The sequence below is a fragment of the Canis lupus genome, chromosome 31, assembly GCF_011100685.1.
Source record: "Canis lupus familiaris isolate Mischka breed German Shepherd chromosome 31, alternate assembly UU_Cfam_GSD_1.0, whole genome shotgun sequence".
Classification (NCBI taxonomy): Eukaryota; Metazoa; Chordata; class Mammalia; order Carnivora; family Canidae; genus Canis; species Canis lupus.
The window spans coordinates 39,183,484-39,205,784 of NC_049252.1; the positions used below are offsets into that span (position 1 = coordinate 39,183,484).

General features: G+C 46.6%; 1 protein-coding gene across 20 annotated transcripts in view; it reads left to right on the forward strand.

Moving 5' to 3' along the window:
• Window positions 1–22,301, forward strand: part of PCBP3 (poly(rC) binding protein 3) — a 248,518-nt gene that overhangs the window by 176,656 nt on the left and 49,561 nt on the right. For 18 of the 20 annotated variants that reach the window (XM_038581674.1, XM_038581673.1, XM_038581678.1 and 15 more), the window contains exon 3: window positions 16,659–16,790. In XM_038581674.1, the coding sequence (XP_038437602.1) occupies window positions 16,781–16,790 (10 nt within the window). In that variant the 5' untranslated portion in view covers window positions 16,659–16,780. Of the gene's footprint in view, window positions 1–10,479; window positions 10,652–16,658; window positions 16,791–20,857; window positions 20,952–22,301 lie in introns of those variants that run through there. The other 2 variants (XM_038581682.1, XM_038581675.1) reach the window with 2 other exon arrangements.

Consider the following 22,301-nt stretch of genomic DNA (forward strand, 5'->3'; position numbering starts at 1 on the left):
TCACTTCTGACAAACATTCTGGTTTATTCCTGAGCTCTCTACCAACCACCTTTTTATGTCTTCTGGTTTTCTTGCCATGTCACTTTGAGATGTTCTAATTCTATTTTAAATTTTGCTCTTCTAAAAAATAAATAAAAAATAAAATTTGTTCTTCTAAAATGTTGATGATTTTCAAATTTTTTGTTCAATTTGGCATATTAATTAGACTATAATTTTCTACCTTGGGTTCATAGTTTTCTTTTTTTTGCTGTTTTTTAATAATAAATTTTAAATTTATTAAATTTATTAAATAAATAAATAAATTTAAATTTATTAAATAAATTAAATTAATAAATTAAATAAATAAATTTATTAAAGAAATAAATAAATTTGAACTTATTAAATTATTAAATTATTAAATTTTATTGGTGTTCAGTTTGTCAACATACAGAATAACACCCAGTGCTCATCCCGTCAAGTGCCCCCCTCAGTGCCCGTCACCCATTCACCCCCACCCCCGCCCACCTCCCCTTCCACCACCCCTAGTTCATTTCCCAGAGTTCATAGTTTTCTGATGTATTTTTATTATCTCTTACAGTGTTTTATTTTCACTATTTTATGGGATTGAATCATAATTCTCTTCTGCCTTTTTTTTTTTTAATAAGGCATTTTCTGGACCATTTGGGAAGAGGTTCCTGCAGAGGAATTGGGAATGAGCCAGAATAACTTTCCTAGCCTTGTGGACCAAGGGATTTCTCCTTTATTTTGGCCATGAAAGATTTTTTAAATGGCCTCCGCACAGGCCTTCCTATTGGTGAGCATCACTCCTGCTTCTGGAGGACTTCCACAGTCTGATGTCCGTCATCTGGAGAGGAACAGTGCTCAGTACTCCCCCCACCACCACAATGCTCCCCTCCCATGGCTGTGCTATGCCCACCCCCTCAGCTGTCACCCTCAGCCATCACCCTCAACTGTCACCCTCAGCCATCACCCTCAGCCATCACCCTTGGCCCACCCCCTCATCCTGCACCCTCCGCCATCACCTGTCCTAACGGGTCAGGTGGTCAGCCAGGACACACTGAGGCTGTTCCTCCTCCCATTGTCCTTCTCTGAAAACTTCTGTGTTCCAGTAGCTTCACTTGTGCTGTTTTGGGGACATTTTTTTTTCTCCATATGGTTCTTTCTCCAGAAGTGAAGATTGTATATTTCTGAGATTCCTGAGGACTTAGAGCCCTCAGCACTGTTTAAATTTCCTACAAGCTCCTTCCTCCCTTCCTTGCAGCCTTCCTGCCTTCCCTCCCTCCCTCCCTCCCTCCTGTCTTTCTTCCTTTGTTTCCACCTTCCCAGAACCTGGGGACGTGGGTTCAGCACATACCTCCTGGAGTTTCAACATTTGCTCTCAGAATATTCACCTAGATTCCCACTTAGCGTCAGTTCTATTTCTTTGTGGGAGATGTTGGTATTTGGGGGCGGGGGGACGGGTTCTGAGCTTTGTGATTCAAAGGCCTCTTCCCCACTTACTATTTCCTACAAACGCTGTGCATCCGGGAACTCACTCAGACCCTGCTGCTGTGTTCTGGCCACACCTACCCCGATCCTGGGGATTTGATCCAGGGGATTTGACCCCTGAAGAGGTCTCGGGGTTTTTCTTTGTTTATCTAATCATAGTATCTGGGGATTTTTAAGGAATTTTAAAAATTAAAAGAAAAATTGGCACCTGGGTGGCTCAGTCAGTGAAGCATCTGCATTTGGCTCCGGTCATGATCTCAGGGTCCTGGGATCAAGTTCCGTGTCAGGCTCCCTGCTCAGTGAGGGAGTCTGCTTCTCCCTCTGCCCCTCCCCGCTGCTTGTAATCTCTCTCTTTCATGCTCTTGCTTTCTCAAATAAATAAATAAAATTGTTTAAAAAAATGGAAAAAAGAAAAAACTATCCTGTTACCATGAAATAGTGAATTTTTATATTTAAGTCCTAGGAGACTTAATAATCAGTTAAGTAAACAACAAACATCATTGTCCTATATGGTTGATATTCATTTCCTTTTATTCATATTTTTACATTTTTTATTCTGTATTTCTTTCTGCAAATCCAGTATTCTTTCTGTGGCCATTTTCCTTGTGCCTGAACAATACCCTTTACCATTGACTGTAGAGTGGGTCCACTAGGAAGAAAGTCCCCGTTTTCTGATTGTCTGGAACGCCGACCACACGCGGGCCAGACCTCAGCGCACCGTGATTTCCAGCACACCGCAGCTCTACTTCTGTTCTGGCAACCGTGCTTGCTGTTGAGAAGGAAGCCTTTGGCCTAATGACTGCTCCTTTGAGAATAATCTCATTTATTTCTTTATTTGCTCTGGAGATCTCTTCTTTGTCTTTGTTTTCTTGAGATCCTATTATGCTGCAGCCAGGATGAGTTCCTCAGTCAGGCTTGCTTGGAACGTGCCGGGTGCCTGAGTCAGTCCCTGCAGACACAGCCTCGGCTCCGCCCCCTCCCTTCTCCTTGGAGCCTGAGCGAATGTAGGTCGGGGCCTGCACGGTGCCTGCGTGTGTCTCATCTCTCGCGTTCCCGTCTGGCTCTCTATGTGCTGCCTTTTGGACCATCTCGCATGGCTTAGTTTTTGGCTCATAAAATCTCTCCAGTTCTGCACAGTACTGTTGTTAAACGTGTTAGCTGAGTTTGAAACCGGGTTTCGGAGCTTCTTGTTTCAGAATTTCTCTGTGTTTGCTATAAGAAACATTATTTGTAAAAAAAAAAAAAAAACAAAAACAAAAACAAACAAACCTAGTTTTGACTTTTATTCTGAAAAAAAATCACAGACTCGTAGGAAGTAGCAAAAATAGCACAGAGTCTCCTATAACATTTACCCAGCTCCTTCCAGTGGTAACATCTTACCTAACGTTAGTACAGTATGAAAACCTAGAAAATAATATGGTGCGGTACTGCTAATTAGACTACAAACTTTATCCCAATTTTACCAATTTTTACCTGCACTCAGTTATGTGTGTGTGGTAGGAGTAATAGGAGGAGGAGGAGGAGCAGTGGTAGTAGTGGTAACAGTAATAGTATTGGTAATAACAGAAGTACTAATAGTAGCAGTGTTAGTAACAGCAGCAACAACAGAAGTAGTAGTAGCAGCAGCAGCAGCAGTAATTAGTGGTGTGGGTCATAATGGTAGCAAGAGTAGTGGAAATAGTAGTAGTAGTAGTAGTAGTAGTCATAATCCTACCAGTAGTAGTAGCAGTAGTACTAGTGGTGGTAGTAATAGTAGTAGCAGCAGCAATGGTCCTACTAGTAGTAGTGGTGGTGGTAGCAGTAGTAATAGTGGCAGTAGTAGCAGCAGGTGTTGTAGCCTTGGTAGTAGTCGTCGTAACGGCAGGACTGGTAATTGTAGTAGCAATAACCGTAGTCGTAGTAATAGTAGTTTGGTTTTGTGCGGTTTTATCTGCTGCACAAATTTGTATAACCACCTCCACCATCTAAGATACAGAACTGCCCCTTGGGTCGCCTCTAAGGAACTGCCTTGTGATGCCCTGAAGTATTCGCCCTCCACCCCACTCCCAGCTCTTCCCTGGAGACCAATAATTGATTCTTGATAATTGATAATTATGTCCTTTCAAAAAATGTTACAGAATTGGAGTCCTACAGTTTGCAACCTTTTAACACTGGCTGTTCTCCCTCCACATAAGGCCCTACAGACCTGTCCCAGGGGCCATGCGTATCGGTAGTGTGTTCCTTTTTCTGCCATGTCGCACTCCGTGGTGTGGGATGACCACAGTCTGGCCACTCACCCATTGAAGGATATTGGGGTTGTTTCCCATTCTTGCCTATTGCAAATAAAGCCACAGTGTAAGCCCAAGCACACCTTTTTCATGTCTATGTAAGTTGTTATTTCTCTGGCATAATTACCCAACAGTACAATTGCCAGCTTCCATAAGAAGGACGTGTTTCATTTTATAGTAAGTGATGTTTCCAGAATGGCTATACCATTTTATATTTCTACTGAAATGTATGGGAGATCCGGTTCCTACATTCCTTGCCAATATTTGATACTACCACTATTTTTCAAAGCTGTTCTAATGGATAGGTAGTGACACCTCCTTGTGGTCATGATTTGCATTTCCTTAATAGCTAACGATGTAGAACAGCCTTTTCATGGGTTTATTTTCCATCCATATACTTTCTTTAGGGAAATGTCTGTTCATGACTTTTTCTCATTTCCTAATTGATTTTTTTTTTTTTTAAACTCCATTACCTATTTCACCCGTCCCCTCACTCTCCTCTCTCTGGTAATCATCAGTTTATTCCTGTAGTTGAGAGTCTGTTTCTTGTTTTGCCTCTTTCTTACTTTTTTTCCCTTTGCTTGTTTGTTTCGTTCATTAAATTCCACATATGAATGAAATTGGTGTTTGTCTTTCTCTGACTGACATCTCAACACCCTCTAGCTCCGTCCATGTTATTGCAAATGGCAAGATCTCATCCTTTCTGATGGCGGAGTAATATTCCATTGTGTATACACCACATCTTCTTTATCTGTTCATCTATTGATGGACATTTGTGTCATTTGGATAAATACCTAATAGTGCAATTTTCTGGGTCATAGGGTAGCTCTGTTTTTAACTTTTTGAGGAACCTCCACACCGTTTTCCGCAATGGCTATAGCAGTTTGCATCCCCATCCACAGTGCACAAGGGTTCCTTTTCCTCTGCTTCCTCACCAACACTTGTTGTTTCGTGCGTTGTTGATGTTAGCCAGTCTGACAGGTGTGAGGTGGGATCTTGTTGTGGTTTTGATTTGTATTTCCCTGATGATGAGCGATGTTGAGCATCTTTCATGTGTCTGTTGGCCATCTGGATGTCTTCTTTGGAGAGATGTCTTCTGGCCATTTTTTAATTGGATTGTTTGGGTTTGGGGTGTTGGGTTCTATCAGTTCTCTATATATTTTGGAAACTAACCCTTTATCAGATATGTCATTTGCAAGTATCTTCTCGCATCCTGTAGGTTGCCGTTTAGTTTTGTTGATCGTTTCCTTCACTGTGCAGAAGTTTTTATTTTATTTTTTAAAACGATTTTATTTATTTATTAATGAGAGACACACAGAGAGGGGCAGAGACACAGGCAGAAGGAGAAGCAGGCTCCATGCAGGGAGTCCGACGCGGGACACAATCCCGGACCCCGGGATCACGCCCTGAGCTGACGGCAGACTCAACTGCTAAGCCATCCAGGCGTCCCAGAAAAGCTCTTTATTTTGATGAAGTCCCAATAGTTTATTTTTGCTTTTGTTTCCCTTGCCTCAGGAGACATATCTAGGAAATGTTGTGCCTCAGATATGGCTGATATCTGAGAGGTTACTGCTTATGTTCTCTCCTAAGATTTTTATGGTTTCCTGTCTCATATTTAGGTCTTTACCCCACTTTGAATTTATTTTGTATAGTTTCATTCCTTTGCCTGTAGCTGCCCAGTTTTCCCAACACCATTTGTTGAAGAGATGATCCTTTTCCCATTGGATAGTCTGTCCTTCCCTGTCAAAGATTAACTGACCATGTAATTATGGAATCATTTCTGGGTTCTATGTTCTGATCCATTGATCTATGTGTCTATTTTTGTGCCAGTGCCATACAGTTTGATTATTATGGCTTTGTAATGTAATTTAGAATCCAGAATTGTGATGACTCTTGCTTTTCTTTTTCAAGATTACTTTGATTATTCCGGGTCTTTTCTATTTCTTTTTTTTTTTTTTTTTTTAAGATTTTATTTATTAGAAACAAAGAGAGGAAAAAAAAAAAAAAAGAAACAAAGAGAGGGGCACAGACACAGGCAGAGGGAGAAGCAGGCTCCATGCAGGGAGCCTGACGTGGGACTCGATCCCAGGACTCCAGGATCACGCCCTGGGCTGAAGGCAGCGCTAAACTGCCAAGCCATCGGGGCCACCCGGGTCTTTTCTATTTCTATATAAATTTTGAGATTGTTTGTTCCAGTTCTGTGAAAAATACTGTTGGTATTTTGATAGGGATTGCATTAAACGCGGAGATTGGGGACACCTGGGTGGCTCAGTGGTTGAGCGTCTGCCTTCAGCTCAGGTCATGATCCTGGGGTCCTGCAGGGAGCCTGCTTCTCCCTCTGCCTGTGTCTCTCATGAATAAATAAAATCTTAAATAAATAAATCAATAAATGTGGAGATTGCTTTGGATAGGATAGACATTTTAATGTTATGTTATTCCAGTCCATGAGCTTGGAATGTCTTTTCATTTCTTTGTGTCATCTTCAATTTCTTTCATAAGTATTTTATAGTTTTCAGAGTACAGGTCTTTCACCTCTTTGGTTATTAGGTTTATTCCTAGGTATCTTACTATTTTTGGTGCAACTGTAAATGGGATTCTTAATTTCTATTTATGCTGCTTCATTACTGTTCTATAGAAATGCAATAGATTTCCGTATGTTGATTTTGTATCCTGTGACTTCACTGAATTTGTTTATCAGTTCTAGCAGTTTTTTGGTGGAGTCTTTCAGGTTTTCTATATAGAGTATCATGTTGTCTGAAAAGAATGAAAGTTTTACTTCTTCCTTACTGATTCAGTTACCTTTTATTTCTTTTTGTTGTGTGATTGCCTTTGCTAGGACTTCTGGTACTATGGTAAGTAACAGTGGTGAGGGTGGACATCGCTGTCGTGTTCCTGACCTTAGGGGAAAAGCTCTCGGTTTTTTTGTTTTTGTTTTTACCATTGAGTATGACATTTGCTGTGAGTTTTTCATTTATGGCTTTTATTATGTTGAGGTATGTTCTCTCTATCCCTACTTTGTTAAGGATTTTTATCATGAATGGATGTTGTACTTTGTCACATGCTTTTTCTACATCTATGAAATTATCGCATGTTCTTACCCTTTTCTGTGTTGATGTGATGTATCACGTAGACTGATTTGTGAATATTGAACCACCCCCAGCCCAGGAATAAATCCCACTTGATGGTGGTGAATGACTTTTTGAATATACTGTTGGATTTGATTTGCTAGCATCTTACTGAGAATTCTTGCATCCGTGTTCATAAGGGATATTGGCCTGTAGTTTTCTTTTTTAGTGGAGTCTTTGGTTTTTGGAATCAGGGTAAAGCTGGCCTCATAGAATGAATTTGGAAGTTTTCCTTCCTTTTCTGTCTTTTGGAATAGTTCAAGAATAGGTATTAACTTATTTAAATGTTTGGTAGAATTCGCCTGTATAGCTATCTGGTCCTGGACTTTTGTTTGTTGGGAGATTTTTGATTATTGATTCAGTTTCTTTACTGGTTATTGATCTGTTCAAATTTTCTATTTATTCCTGTTTCAGTGTTTGTAGTTTGTATGTTTCTAGGAATTTATCCATTTCTTCTAGGTTGTTAATTTTTTGGCAATATAGTTTTTCATAATATTATGATTATTTGTATTTTTATGGTATGGGTTGTTATTTCTCCCCTCTCGTTTGTGATTTTATTTATTTGAATCTATTCCCTTTCTTGGTATGTCTGGCTAGAGGTTTTCAATTTTATTGATTTTTTTCAAAGAACCAGTTCCTGGTTTCATTGATATGTTTTACTGTATGTATAGTTTCTCTATCATTTATTTCTGCTCTAATCTTCTTTCTGCTGGTTTTAGGTTTTATTTGTTGTTATTTTTCTAGCCCCTTTAGGTGCAGAACTAGGTTATTTGAGACTTTTCATGGTTCTTGAGATAGACCTGTGTTGCCATTTCCTTCCTTCCTTCCTTCCTTCCTTCCTTCCTTCCTTCCTTCCTTCTCTCAATTTATTTATTTATTTATTTATTTATTTGATAGAGAGAGAGAGAAAGCGGGCATGTGAGAGTAGGGGAAGGGTAGAGGAAGAGGGAGCGAATCCTTAAGCAGACTCCATGCTGAGTTGTGGACCCAACATAAGGCTCAACCCCAGGACCCTGAGATCATGACCTGGCTGAAATCAAGAGTTGGACCCTTAATGATTGAGCCACCCAGGTGCCCCAATTTTCTAATTGATTTTTTTTAAACACGTTTTTTTTAAAGATTTCAGTTATTTATTCATGAGAGACAGAAAGAGAGAGAGAGAGAGTCAGAGACACAGGCAGAGGGAGAAGCAGGCTCCCTGCAGGGAGCCCAATGTGGGACTCGATCCCAGGACCCCAGGATCACGCCCTGAGCCAAAGGCAGACGCTCCACCCCTGAGCCACCCAGGTGCCCCTCTAATTGATTTTTAAAAGAATTTTATTGTTGAGTTTTGAGTATGCTTCATATATTCTGTGTGCTAGTCTTTTGCTGGATACGTGGTTTGCAAATATTTTCTCCCGGTTTATAGTTTGTCTTCATTGTCTTAACAGGGGATTTTGCATAGCAAATGTTTTTGATTTTCATTAAGTCCAATCTATTAATTTTCCCTTTCACAGATCATGCCTTCTGTGTCAGGTCCAAGGACTCCGCTTACCCTAGATTCTGAAGATTTTTCTCCTTTGCTTTTTTTCCTAAAGGTTTTAGTTTCTTGTTTTATATATGTGTCTATCATCCATTTTGAGTTAATGTTTGTGTAAGGCGAGAGACCTCAATCAGGGTTCATTTTATTGCCTATTCAATTGTCTGAAATCCATTTGTTGAAAAGACTACTTTTTTCTTCATTGAATTGTTTTTCCACCTTGTCAAAAATCAGTTGGGCATATTTGGGTGGGTTTATTTCTAGGTTCTCTATTCTATTGGTCTCTGCTATCTCGAAAACTGTAGTTACAGATTCAGACTTATTATCTCATTGAGTGATTCTTTTTGCTTTATTCTTTTTTTCACAAGATTTTTAAAGCTACTCTATGGTCTGCGCCTTTCTGTATAGGTTTTATAATAAGCTCATTTATGTCTACAAATCATTGCTGGGATTTAAAGAAAATTATTTAAATAGTAGCATGAAGCCCAATGTGGGACCTGAACTCACAACCCTGAGATCCAGACCTAAGCTAGGATCAAGAGTCAGATGCTTAACAACTGAGCCACCCAGTTGCTGGGATTTTTAAAGAATTGCATTGAACATTTAGATCAATTTGGAGAGAACTGATATTTTTACTATGTTGTCTTCCAATCCATGGATATGATGTTTCTCTCCATTTACTTAGGTTTTTGAAATTTACTTTATCAGCATTTCACAGTTTCCAGGATACAGATCCTGTATATGTTAAGTGTATGTAAGTAATTCATTTTATTTTGAATTATTTTAAGTGATACTGTGTTTTAATTTTTGGTTTATGTGAGTTCACTGTTAGTATCTAGAAAATACAGTTAATTTTTGTATATTATTCTTATACTCTGCCTTTCTGAACTCACTTATCAGTGCTAGGGGGTTTGTTGTGTAGATTCCTTGGGATTTTCTAGGTAGAAAACTATCATTTGCAAATAGAGATAGTTTAGTTCTTCTTTTCCAGTCTGTAGGTCTCTGATTTATTTTTCTTGCCTATGACAGTGGCTGGAACCCACAGCATCCTGGATAAGAGTGGTGACTGTGCACAGCCTTGCCCTGTGCCCAGCTGTAGGGCAGAGCATCCAGCTTATCAACATTAGGTATGATGTTAGCTATAGGTTTCATAGATGCTGTTTATCAGGTTGTGGTAATTTTCTTGTGTCCTTAATTGGCTGGTATTTTTTATTGTGAATAAGTTGAATTTTGTTAGATGCTTTTTATGCATCAATTTATATGATCATATGGGTTTTATAGATACAGTGGATTATATTGATTGACTTGTTCTTGAGGAGCCAGCCTTGCATACCTGGATAAACCCTACTTGGTCCTGGTGTATAAATCCTCTGTACATTCCTAGATTCGTTTTGCCAATTAAAAAGTTGTTTTAGTTTATTTGCATCTATGTCCATAGGGCACATTGCTTTGCTTTTGGTATCAGGGTGATGGCGACCTCACAAAATGAGTTGGGAAGAATTCTCCATCTGTTTTCTCTAAAGGATTATCTCAGGTTGGTGTTCGTTCTTCTTTAAATGTTAAAATTCTCCAGTGAAACCATCTGGCCCTGGAGATTTCTTTTTCTGTAGCTTTTTATTACAAATTCAATTTCTTTAGTGGTTATAGGGATATTGAGATTGATGATTTCATTTTGGTTGATTTTTGGTAGTTTGCTGGTTGTTCTTCATAGCTCCTGTTTCTCTGTGAGTTTTTAGAGATGTGCCCTGAGCATGTTCAGCACTTACTGATTTTCTTTCCTTTTTCATGTTGAGATTTTCGTAGTTTGGGGCACAATAAGTGATTTTCCTTCGTATGCTGGGTACGTTGGCTATCGCGTTGGGGTATCCGTGCAATCTGTCTTAGCAGGCCTCTGCTGACCCCACATGGGGGCACCCTGCTCACAGCGGACTGGGGTGGAGGTCCGGGCCCCTCCCTCAGTCCCCGGACACCTGGGGGCGGGTGCTTGGTACTGCCAGGCAGGGGAGGCTAAGCTCCCAGGCCAGCCTCTTTGCACGGGGGCAGGGAGGGGTGTTTCCTTGGTCGCCGCCTGCCTGCGAGGGCAGAGGCTGTCTGGCTGCCTCGGCTTCCTGTCCCAGTCCTTGGCCTGGAGAGAGAGCAGACATTTCTTGAGACTTGTTTTTCTGTGTCCTGCACCATTTTTAGGTTGCAGGCTTTTCCAGTGACCAGTTTGGAATATACAGGAGGGAAACGAGATGAAACAAAATGAAGTGGTGAGCTCACCGCCGCGTCATTCCTCAAATCCTGAGCATCCTGGCAGCCTGCCTCCCTCCCCCTGCTTGCCCGAGTTTTCCTTCTTTGTTTTGTGTTTGGCGTCCAGTTAGTTGTGCTCGGCAGGAAGAACGGGAGCGCGGTGGCTGCTCGGTCATGGCCACGACCAGAGGCCTGGTCCTCCTTGTAGCCTCTGACACCATCTGTGCCCTCTTAATTATTTTCCCTCATCAGTGTCATCAGAGGGCTGTGTCTACCTAGAACTAAATTTTTGAAGAACTAAATTTTATAGTTGTTCATTTTCTCAATGGGCTCATGTCTTTTCTTCAGACCTATTCTTTGTTATTACATTCTTTGTATTTTCTGTGGATGCTTTCTGCTATTTTCTAAATTCTTAAGTTGAATTTCTTTACTCGCTAATTTTTGTTCTCTGTTTATTCCTAACACAGGCTTGTAAGACTGTAAATTCTACGGTCGCCGCTTGCCACAAAGTTCGGCGTGTTGCAAGTTTATTGGTCTAGTTATTTTCTAATTTCATTATGTCATTGCATTCATTTCTTATTTAGAAGCTTTTCCTTTAATGTTTTTGTTTTTTGTTTTTTGAGAGAGAGAGAGTGTGTGTATCCTAGCAGGGTAGGGAAGGGCAGAGGGCAAGTGGCTCCTAGTGGGGCTTGACCCCATGACCCTGAGATCATGACCTGAGCCAGAATCAAGGGTTGAATACTCAACCACCTGAGACACCCAGGCGCCCCCAGAAGCTTTTAAAAGATGTTATGTTCGGGGGAATTATAAAGCCATCCTTTTGCTAATGGTTTCTAATTCAGTTGCCTAATGGGTGGAGAGCATAGTCTGTTTGATTCCGTGTCTTCAAAACTTGTTGAAACTTGCACTGTGAGCTGGGGCGTGGCCAGTTTGGGTCCCCGAGAGCCTGAGGGGAGCGTGGAAGCTCCGAGTGTCACGCACCGCGCGGCGTCCGTGGGGTCGTGCGGCGGCATCTTCATTGGGTTTCCCTGAGCCGGTGCGGGCTGCTCCTGAGAGCTGTGCGGGCGTCTCCCAGGCCGTGCACGCGGTCCGGCTTGAGGTGTCCCCCCCTCCCCGCAGCCTCTGTCCCGCCTCCGCGCCCACGGCCGTCCCGTTGGCTCCGGGCTGGATCATGGCCTGGTCCCCTAACCCTTCTCCCGACTTCCCTCCCGGCCCTCCCGGCCCACACCGGGGCCGACTGTTCAGTATCAGGATTTACCGTCTTCGCCCGATTGGCCCCTTGTGTCTCCCCCCCGGGGTGGCTCCTGCGCTGCCCCCCACGGCCTCCCTCCCCTCCGCCCAAGCGGGTGGGTAGCCCTTGGCCTCCCGTGGTCTGACGCTGCAAACCTCCTGGTGGAGCCCAGGCGCTCGCTGACGCACAGAACAGCCCGAGCCGCTTAGGCCGCGCGCACGTGTGTGAGTGTGAGTGTGAGCGTGTGTGTACACGTGTGCGCTTTGCAGCGGGATGGGCTTCCTTTGTCTGGACCGTGCCGGAAGGGGCCGTGACGTCCCTGGGGCCTCATCCTTTGAAGCTGATTCGTGGCGGCGGCCCGTTCAGCCGGGCGTTGAGACCGTCGCTTCTGTTGTGGCTGAGAGGACGGAAGGCCGCGGAGGTGAGGACAGGGTCCCGCCCCTCGCCTGTCTCCGTCTCCCTCCGGCCTCACAGCCACCGTGCTTTGAAGGGACAGCGGCAGCGTCGCTCCCTCAGACAGTGCAGGCCGCGGGTGTCCCCGGCCCCCGACGCGCTGCTGGGGGTGGAAGAAGCGGGTCGTTGCGTGAATGGGACTGGCTGTCACACCACTTTATTTTATTATTTTTTTAAATTTATTTTTTATTGGTGTTCAATTTGCCAACATACAGAATAACCCCCAGTGCTCATCCCGTCAAGTGCCCCCCTCAGTGCCCGTCACCCAGTCACCCCCACCCCCCGCCCACCTCCCCTTCCACCACCCCTAGTTCGTCTCCCAGAGTCAGGAGTCTTCCATGTTCTGTCTCCCTTTCTGATATTTCCCACTGATTTTTTCTCCTTTCCCCTTTATTCCCTTTCACTATTTTTTATATTCCCCAAATGAATGAGACCATATGTTTGTCCTTCTCCGTTTGACTTACTTCACTCAGCATAATACCCTCCAGGTCCATCCACGTTGAAGCAAATGGTGGGTATTTGTCGTTTCTTTAAAGATTTCTGGTCTCAAAAAAAAAAAAAAAAAAAAATTTCTGGTCTCCTGGTCTTTCCCACCAGCATAGTGACATGTCAGGGCCATATATATTAAGTAAACCAGCTCCCTCTAGATACATCTAGAACGTTAGGAGTTGCAAGTGGAATGTCCTTTGGGTAAAGTTCACTGATTTCTGGTTTTATGACATTCTTACCAGAGCCTGCCATCCCCACTGTTGCTGTTTTGTGTAACTCACTGAGATCCTGATCCTGCTAGAGTTCGGATCGCCCCGGGGGGGGGGGGGGGGGCAGGGGTCCTCACTGTTCCACTGGTCGCCTCCCGTGTAATGCTCCTGCTTTAATTTTGGCGTTTCGCTGTCCTCAGAACCGCTTGTCATTGAGTCCGCGTCCCGGATGAGTCACCCTCTGCAGAGGCGAAACCTCCCGTTGTCCCTGGAAGAAAAGAGCCAGAGGATTTCTGGGGCCAGATGCCTCACGGAAAATTCTACTTACTACCCGCTTTTACTCCCCTGCCTCTGGCCCTTCCCTCAGACATTCTGGAATGTGTGCGTGAGTTGGCTGGCGTCCAGTCGCCTCTTCCCCTAAAGGCGTGGGTCTCAGCTTTCCAGGCTTTGCCACATTATTTACCACATCGTCACACGCTTCCCAGATGCCAGTATTGTGTTGCTTGTTCTCTCTCCTCCTGACTTTTCAGTACTTCTGAGTCTGTGCCTTTTTATTTTGTGTTATTGAGCAAATGCACATTAATTCTGCAGTTTCATGGGAGGTTTCTCTCTTTACTTTTTTTTTTTAACTTTGAGTATTGATTGCCTTTAAAAAAAAAAAAAGACCTTATTTATGAGCGCAAGAAAGCTTGAGCAGGGGGGCAGGGCAGAGAGAGAAGCAGACTCCCTGCTGAGCAGGGAGCCTGACATGGGACTCGAACCCAGGACCCTGAGATCATGACCTGAGCCGAAAGCAGACGCTTCACCCGCTGAGCCACCCACGTGCCCCGCCTTTGGTTTTTTTTTTTTAATTGCGTATAATTCACACACCATAAACTCCATGCTTTTAAAGCCTACATTTTAGCAGTTTCTAGTATATTCACCAAGGTGTGCCGTCATCACCACTGTCTGTCTACAGGACATTTCATCACCCCAAAGGAAGCCCATACACATCACTAGTCACATCACTAGTCCCCATCGCCTTTCCTCGCCCTGGGAGCCTTGAGTCTACTTCCTGTCTCTCCGATTTGTCTTTCCGGCATCTCATCTACTTGGGACCATACACTTATGTGGTTTTCCGTGTCTGGCTTCTCTCACTCAGCATCCGTGTCTCCCAGGTTCATCTATGTTGCATTTTGAAGGCTTCACTCCTTTTTCGTGTGACAAAATGATATCCCATCGTGTGGCTAGACCACATTTGGTCTATCCCTCCATCAAGTGGTGGCCATTTGGGTTGTTTCCACTCTTCGGCTGCCATGAATTTCATGTGCAAGTTTTTGTGTGAACGTGTGTTTTTATTTTATTTTATTTCTCATGTGTAGACACTTAGGAGTGGAATCGCCAGGTCATATGTTAACTGGTTTAACGGTTTTTTTTTTTTTTTGGTTTAACGTTTTGACGAGCTGTGAGACTATATAACAGAGTGGCTGCACCATTTCGTATTTCCACCAGCAGTGTATGAGGGCTCCAGTTTCCCCATATCCTGGCTGACATTTATAATATTCTGTTTTTCTTCTTTCTTCTCCTCCTCACTATTATCAATATCATCATTGTTGCTACTATTATCACTATTACTGCCGTCCTACGTGGGTAAAATGGTATCTCACGGTGGTTTTCATCTGTATTGCTCTAATGACTAATGGTGCTGAGCATCTTTTCATGTCCTTATTTGGCTGTTTGTCCATCCTCCTTAGAGAAATACATATGCAAATCCTCTGCACATTGAAAAATTTCTTTTAGGGGCAGCCCCGGTGGCGCAGAGGTTTGACGCCGCCTGCAGCCCAGGGTGTGATCCTGGAGACCCAGGATCGAGTCCCACATCGGGCTCCCTGCATGGAGCCTGCTTCTCCCTCTACTGTGTCTCTGCCTCTCTCTCTGTGTGTCTCTATGAATAAATAAATAAATAAAATCTTAAAAAAAAAAAGAAAAAGAAAAGTTTTTTTATTGTTGAGTTGCAAAAGTTCTCTATATGGTCTGGTTAGTAATCCTTTCTCAGATACATGATTTGCAAGTATTTTCTCCTATTCTGCTGATTGTATTTTCTCTCTTCTTAATGCCCTTTGATGCACAAAAGCTCTTAATTTTGGTTGTTGCCTGTGCTTTTTGGTGTTGTATCCATAAAATCCTCATTTCCAAATCCAATGTCGTAAAGATTTTTCTCCCAATATTTTCTGTAAGCATTTGTACTTTTAGCTCCTAAGTCTAGGCCTTTGGTCCACTTTGACTTAGTGTTTGTATGATTTGAAGGGTCATTCTTTGCAAGTGGTCGTCCAGTTTTCCCAGCACCATGTGTTGCAAAAACTATTCTTTCCCCATTGAACTGTTGTGGCATCCCTGTTTAAAATATTTCCTTTGCTTTCTGATGAATTCCCACTTACTGACTTTAAGACCTAACTCAACAGATACTAGCCTCTCTACCAATCACGATGGAGATTCTTTTTTTTTTTTTAAGATTTATTTATTTATTTATGATAGAGAGAGAGAGAGAGAGAGAGGCAGAGACACAGGAGGAGGGAGAAGCAGGCTCCATGCACCGGGAGCCCGATGTGGGACTCGATCCCGGGACTCCAGGATCACGCCCTGGGCCAAAGGCAGGCGCTAAACCGCTGCGCCACCCAGGGATCCCCAAGATGGAGATTCTTAATAGTACCTTTCCTGAAATCTCCTTGAATTTGGTGTTTTCCAGTTTGTTCTACTATGAACGACAGTGTATTACATGGATGACACATTTTAGCTTGGAACAAAGCAGTCAGTGCTGTGGTTTATTGCCCAAAGTGGTTACCTGATTGACTTGGAGAAAAGCAAAGACATTGAACATAGGTCTCTAGTTATTTTTGGTGCTATGACCTCACAATTCCACGTGTTGGATGCTGTTATAAATAAGCCTTTTAAGATGTCTGTAACAATTCATAGAGACTATAAATACACACTCATGGAATAGAATTATAACGCAGCAAAGAGGATAATGTACAAAAATGGGCACTTGTGACAGGGGCTTAAATTTCCAATTTGGGCAACCAAAGTGAATTTAAAAAGTAAACAGTCAGGAAACTTAGACTCGGGCAAAACTGATACTCTCTGGAAAACCACTGGGCGGCCTGGGGGGCAGGTCTGCCTGGACGAGAACGTGCGCCAAGACATGGGGCCGGAGGGGCAGGATGGACAGCAAGATTATGTTTCCTGTGAGAATGGGAAACCACAATGCATTTGGGCTAATGTGTAATTTCATGAAAGCTGTTCTTAAATCAGTGGGGCGGGAGGAGAGGGAGAGAACGGGACTAAGCACTGTCAGTAGAAGGTTGACCGTGTCATTTACATCCTCAAAAGTTGATATAGTTTCACCGAAAAGCTTCTTTTGGACTTGTCCTTTATAAAATGGAAGCCTCCTCACGTTTAGAGCTGCCTCATTTGGGGTAAATGGAGCAGTATTCCCAGAACAGGGTCTCACGGCGTTCCGTCTCCGTGTCCCACACATGCCGTATACTTGTCCAATGCCTGAAGACATTGCTGCTGTGTCGGAAGCAAGAAACCGTGCCGCGGAGGCTCCGTGCTGATGGACAGGGTCACGAACGTGCACACTCACATGCCCTGTGTTCTGTGTTTTAGGTAGGTGAGCCCCGGGACGCAGTCAGCCGTGTCACTCACCGGTTCCAGCTATGATGCTCTAAGTCACTGTAAGCGTGAACACTTGCCGTCTATGGATCTGCTCTGACTCTTAGAGCCTGCTTATGGGGGAAGGTGAGTGACTGTAAAGTATGTTTTGTTCGCTCCTCTGTTTCCCTGGAACATGGGTAACAAGGTCAGAGTCAGCCCTGAGAACAGCGAGGCAATATGCGGTTGGCCCTCTTCTGCCCACAGCACGGTATCCCTGGGGAGCAGCGCCAGGAAGTTTAACAGAGAAAGGCGGTGGATGCGCGTGTGATCGTGTAGGAGTAAATAGCTTTCCTGGCTGACTCTAGAGTTGAGGTGGAGTTTGAGAAGCAGGTCGAAGCTGAGGCAGCACATTTACCCGTGGCTTTCCCCCTTGCATGTTTGAGGAGGATGGGAGCCCTTAGAGCTGTTTTCCCCTAAGTATTCCTTGCTTTTACACCTCTGGCCCTCTTCCTACCATTTTCTAAAGAACGCCGGGTGGGGACTCCGAAGAGCTGGGTCTGTCGTCACCTCGTTTATTGGATCCCCCATAAATGAGTGCCAGCCACATGCAGGGCCCCTGTGCTAAGCACTACATGCTAGCCTGGCCCTACTGACAGTCTTCCCGCATGTGCAAGGGTGCAGCACCATGTGTGGGGGCGTATATTCAGGGGTAGGAGCATGTGTGTGCATGGTTACACAGCTTATGTGTGGGGAAGGTGCACGCATGCAGAGTGTGTGTGCATGTGTGTGCAGGAGGGGGGCAGTGTGCCCGTGTGCACAGTGCATGTGTACATGGTTATAGGATCATGTGTATCTAGCATGTGTGCGTGCATGTGCCCAGGAGCATGTGTGCAGGAGTGTGAGGTGTGTGCACGAGTGCAAGAGCATGTGTGTTCTGTGCCCCTGTGTGCTCCAGGACCCTGAGGTCCGCATTCTCTTTGCCGGGCCTTCCGGGTTCTACACCTGCAGGAGCCGACTTTCCCTGGCCTCAGCCTGAGGCCTCCAGTTCCTTCCGTGGCACATAGGCCTCGGTCGTCCCCAGGCTGGTTCTAATTTATTCACGTGTGTGTTTATGTTACACGGGCTTTGCTCAGGCCTTGAGAACACGTTCTAGGGTGCCTTCCTCACCTGGAGACACGAGGGCAGCACCGAGAATCTCGAAGCTGTATAGTGCAGCAGTCCACGGTCACCCGCAAACATCGCATGGGTTCTGAGTTAACGTACCCCCCGGTGCTTGTCAGAGAAACACGATCTTTGAAACGTCAGGGAACCTAGTCATAAGGGCACCGGCTGCTCCCCACGTTGTCCTCAGCCCAGCTGCTGTCGCCCCCACGGTTGTCTGTCTGGGCCGATCGGTCGGTTAATTGCGGCTCAGCATTTAATCCGGTGGCGCTTGACCCACTTCCACCAGCCCGCGGCCTGGGTGGTTTTGCTCTTTCCTTCTTCCCACGGAGGACGGTTGAGACCATTTCAGCGTCCAGGTGCCTGGGCCGAATGTCCGTGACTGGGAGCCGGGCTGCCCCTCCCCGACGCTGGGAGCCGAGAGGGCCCCACACGGGACTCTCTGCCTCTTTTCCGGCCCGAACGGATGCAGGTTGGGGAGGTCTGCGCCGCTCGTCAGCCTGCCCCCTGCCCCCCGCCTCGGCTGCGTTTGCCAGGTACCCGTGTGCTCGATGCTCAGGCATGGGACGTGGCTGCAGAGGCAGCCGGAGGAACCCACGAGAACAGGAAACCCACGCCATCTGGGAGGTGACTGGCCACTGAGCCCACCGTGTCCCGGTGAACCCGAAGGCCCCAAATGCCTGCAGCTGGCCAGCCCCTGGGCGTGTGGTGCTCACAGGCAGGCCCCCCCACCCCATTTGCGGTGCGCCCTCTACCCTGCAACTGCCCAAGTCACGTCCTCATTTCTCGCCTGGCCTGGTTTCTCTTGGCTGCCCCTGGCACCTGGGGTGCCCTCGTCCCTTGGTTTCTCGGGGCCTCCCCCTCTTCCGTTTCATGGCCCCCACACCCTCAGCCACTTCTCTTTGGTGACTCTGGCCCTTCACGTCCCTCCTCGTGCCGCTTCCTTTCCAGCTAGGCTCTCTCTGCTTCCCACCTGGCACAAAACAGGCAGGTGTGCCCCTGGGCAGTATATCTGCTTCCGGCAACCCCTCTCCTTCCATCCCCTGGATGGCCGGCCTCGCTGGCCGCTCGCTTACCTTGCACCAGACCTGCCTGTCAAGGGCTGAGCCCGCCCTGGCCAGACCTGCTGGCCAGCGTCCGGTCCTCCCCAGGCTCTCACTGGCACTGGACACTCTTGGGGACCAGTGGGCAAGAGCCCGGGCTTCCATGACCCGATCTATAGGACCGGGAGTGAGCCCTGCGTCACTGTGCTGCCCCTTCCCTCATCTGTCAGGGAGTGAGGACGGATCCTCCGCGGAGACCCGCTGCAAGGTGGGAATTCGCCGACGGGGTCGGACACGTGGCAGGGCTGTCTGCGCCCTCCTGCTTGCTTGGCCACTAGCGACTGGCATCCCCGGGACTCAGGGCTCAGTCAGTGAGTGATGACAGAGCTGCCCAGGCTGGGGGGAGCACAGGGAGCCGCCCGCATCATGGCAGCGTCACGGGCTGAGCCCGTTTGTCACTTTGGGCCGAGGTTTAAGCATCTGTATCCTCCCAGCCAGGAACAGTATCTGTAAATATGGGTTCTAAGGGGCAGGAGGAGGATTGTGGAAACATTCTTTAATATCACAGCTCGGGGCGTCTGGATGGCTCCGTCGGTGAAACGTCTGCCTTCGGCTCAGGTCACGATCCCCGGGGTCCTGGGATCGAATCCCACGGAGCCTGCTTCTCCCTCTGCCTCTGCTACTCCTCCCTGTTGGTGTGCTCTCCCTCTCTCAAATAAAAACCTTTAAAAACACGCATAACAACTTAAAAATCCTGGAAATAGAAGCATTACGTATCGTTTCCATTTTTCTACATAAAAATTCATCAAATTTTATGCATAACAAGAATAGTAAAAATGCCATGGGGAATTTGATCAATTGCTATGTAGGATTTAAATATGTTGACATAAAAAATATTTCATGTGTAATGTTAAATGAGAAAAATAGGACAAATGTGGGTGGTTTGGTCCTGTTTTTATTAAAAAATATAGTGACACAACACTTCCTAGACAAAAGCCTGGGTGGACCTCCAGATACCCCACCAGCACTGCTGGTCTTTCTGAGTAATGACATTACGGGTTACTTTTTGCATAAATGCATTTTCTATTTCTTTCTGTAATGAACATCCAAATATTTGCACTATTTTAAATTTTTTCCTATAACGAACAACCGGGCTGACTCTGGTCAAGGGGACCCGCATGCGTCCACTTTCTCGGCACCTTTGTTGTTCGGAGCCTGTCCTCACAGCCAGCGACCCCTCCCTGCACCCACGTTTTTACTTCTGCCTGTTACGTGTATTTATCATTTGTGGGCGTCTGATTTCACGTGAGATGCTGAGCTAACGGGGGTGAGAGGTGGACTGCGGGCGACTTTCTCCTGCTCGGGGGCAGAGGTGCCCGCCCGGATGGGAGGCCGGCACACTCCCCACCGCCTCTCACGGGGCCGCGTCCGCCCTCCCGTCCGCGCTGCCCGCGCCAGAGCCCTGCATCGGGATGGCTCGCAAGGACACGCAGCACTCGCATTTCTGAGCTTCTGTGTGCAGCCTGCTTCTAGGCCTGGACCTAGCAGCTCTAGGTCACCAAAAAAAAAAAAAAAAAAAAGCGGGGAAAGGAGAGAATTTGCAATTGGTGCTGCTTCAGGCACCTCATCCTGCAATCCCAGGACGCAAGGGCTCCAACAGGACCAGCTTCGTGCAAGGCCCGAGCGCGGCAGACGGCTGACAGCAGCAGTGACAGCTCAGTCCCCGTCGCTGGGGCCCACCCACGGCTCCCTCTCCGAGGGCTGAGCTGCTGTGGCCCATGTCCTGCAGGCATGCCGGTTTGTGCGCTGGCCCCTGTTTGGGGGAAGGAGTCATTGAAATGACAGCACATCCGCGCCGGGTGCACCCCTCCAACGGAATGAGGGGAGTTGGGCGAAAAGTAGGTCACATGTGCCCGGTCCCATGTCACGAGGTCTCCAACCTGAGGCCAATGGGATTTGTAGCCTCCTTTGGTTAGGACAAAACCCACTCTGATTTTTCTCCTTTAGCATTTTATCTTCTCTAGACGAGGAGGGTGGCCATCTGTCCGATAGCCGCATCCAGCCGGCCCTTCCCGACCCCCCGGAGCCGCTTTGTTCTGAGGTAAGGGGCGCCGGGGCCGGGGGAGGCCGCTCCGGCCAGGACAACGGGCCGAGTGTCGAGGAGCCGGGCACGCACGGTCCTCGGGGGGCCCGCGGGGGCGGGCACGGCACTTTCCCGTGACATTCAGGGGAAAAGGTCCTCACGTTCGGTTCTGTTTTAATGCTATGGCTCCTCTGTGGGGATCAAGGTAAACTGTTCCGCCTCGCGTTGAGGTGTAGAAATGTGAGCGTGCAGATTTCACGGCCGGCGACACGGGGGGCTGTGGGAACGGGGCTCCCCTGAGACACGCTGGCCACCCCGGCCGGAATCCGGGGCCCTGCGCCCCACAGGCGAGCTCCTGGCTTCCGCTAGGCCGCCTGCACCGGGGAACCACGGGTCAGATCCAGGTCCCCAGTACGCGTGTGCTATCGGGTACAGAGACCGTGCACCGGAGCTTGTTGCCCAGACCGAGGAAGAGCAGCTCTCTTAGGTACGGGCAGGCCGCAGACGTGGCTCCTCCGCAGCCGGGCGCACGTGGAATGCGGACCTAAGTGTGAGTTTGGTGGCTTGTGAACAACAGAATCTCATTCATTTACTTGTTGGTTGGTCGGTTTTGCTATCCTGTGAGTGAACTGAAGTACCCGTTAGCTCGGGGTCCTTCTGACGGACATCCTTCGGCAGGTGACGGGCGGGCTGCAGAATGGTTGCGACGTCCGCGCGGCGGGTGTTTAGACAAAGACGCGCTCCCCTCCGGTTTTGCTGGGGAAGATGCCTCCGGAAGAGACTTCTAGAAGCAGAGTCATAGCGGTATTTGATCTGAGGACGTCCTACAGGACAAAAGCGTTTTGCCTTTCTGAGATAAAATCTTTAAAATTTGTATTTTTTTTTTAAAAAAAGATTTATTTATTTATGATACACATAGAGAGAGAGAGAGGCAGAGACACAGGCAGAGGGAGAAGCAGGCTCCATGCAGGGAGCCCGATGCAGGACTCGATCCCAGGACCCCGGGGTCACACCCTGGGCCAAAGGCAGGTGCCGAGCCGCTGAGCCACCCAGGGATGCCCTAAAATTTGTATTTTAAGTAGCTTTCTAGGGAACGTGGGCCCGTGGCTCAGTTCACAGAAGCAAATGCGAACACAGGTGGATGGCGAACGAGTCGATGTTTTAGATGTAAAACAGCGGTTGTGCCCGCGGCAACAAAAGCAGCTCTTCCCTTCGGGAACGTGCGATCCCCGCCTGCTTTCACCTGCAGCCTCTCCACGCATCGCACGTGGCTTTTCTAAAAGGCTCTTACCCATTTTACAGTCTTGAGCAAAGAGAATTATTTTTTTTTCTGCCTTTTCATTAAGAGAGAGCAGAAGATCCGGGAGT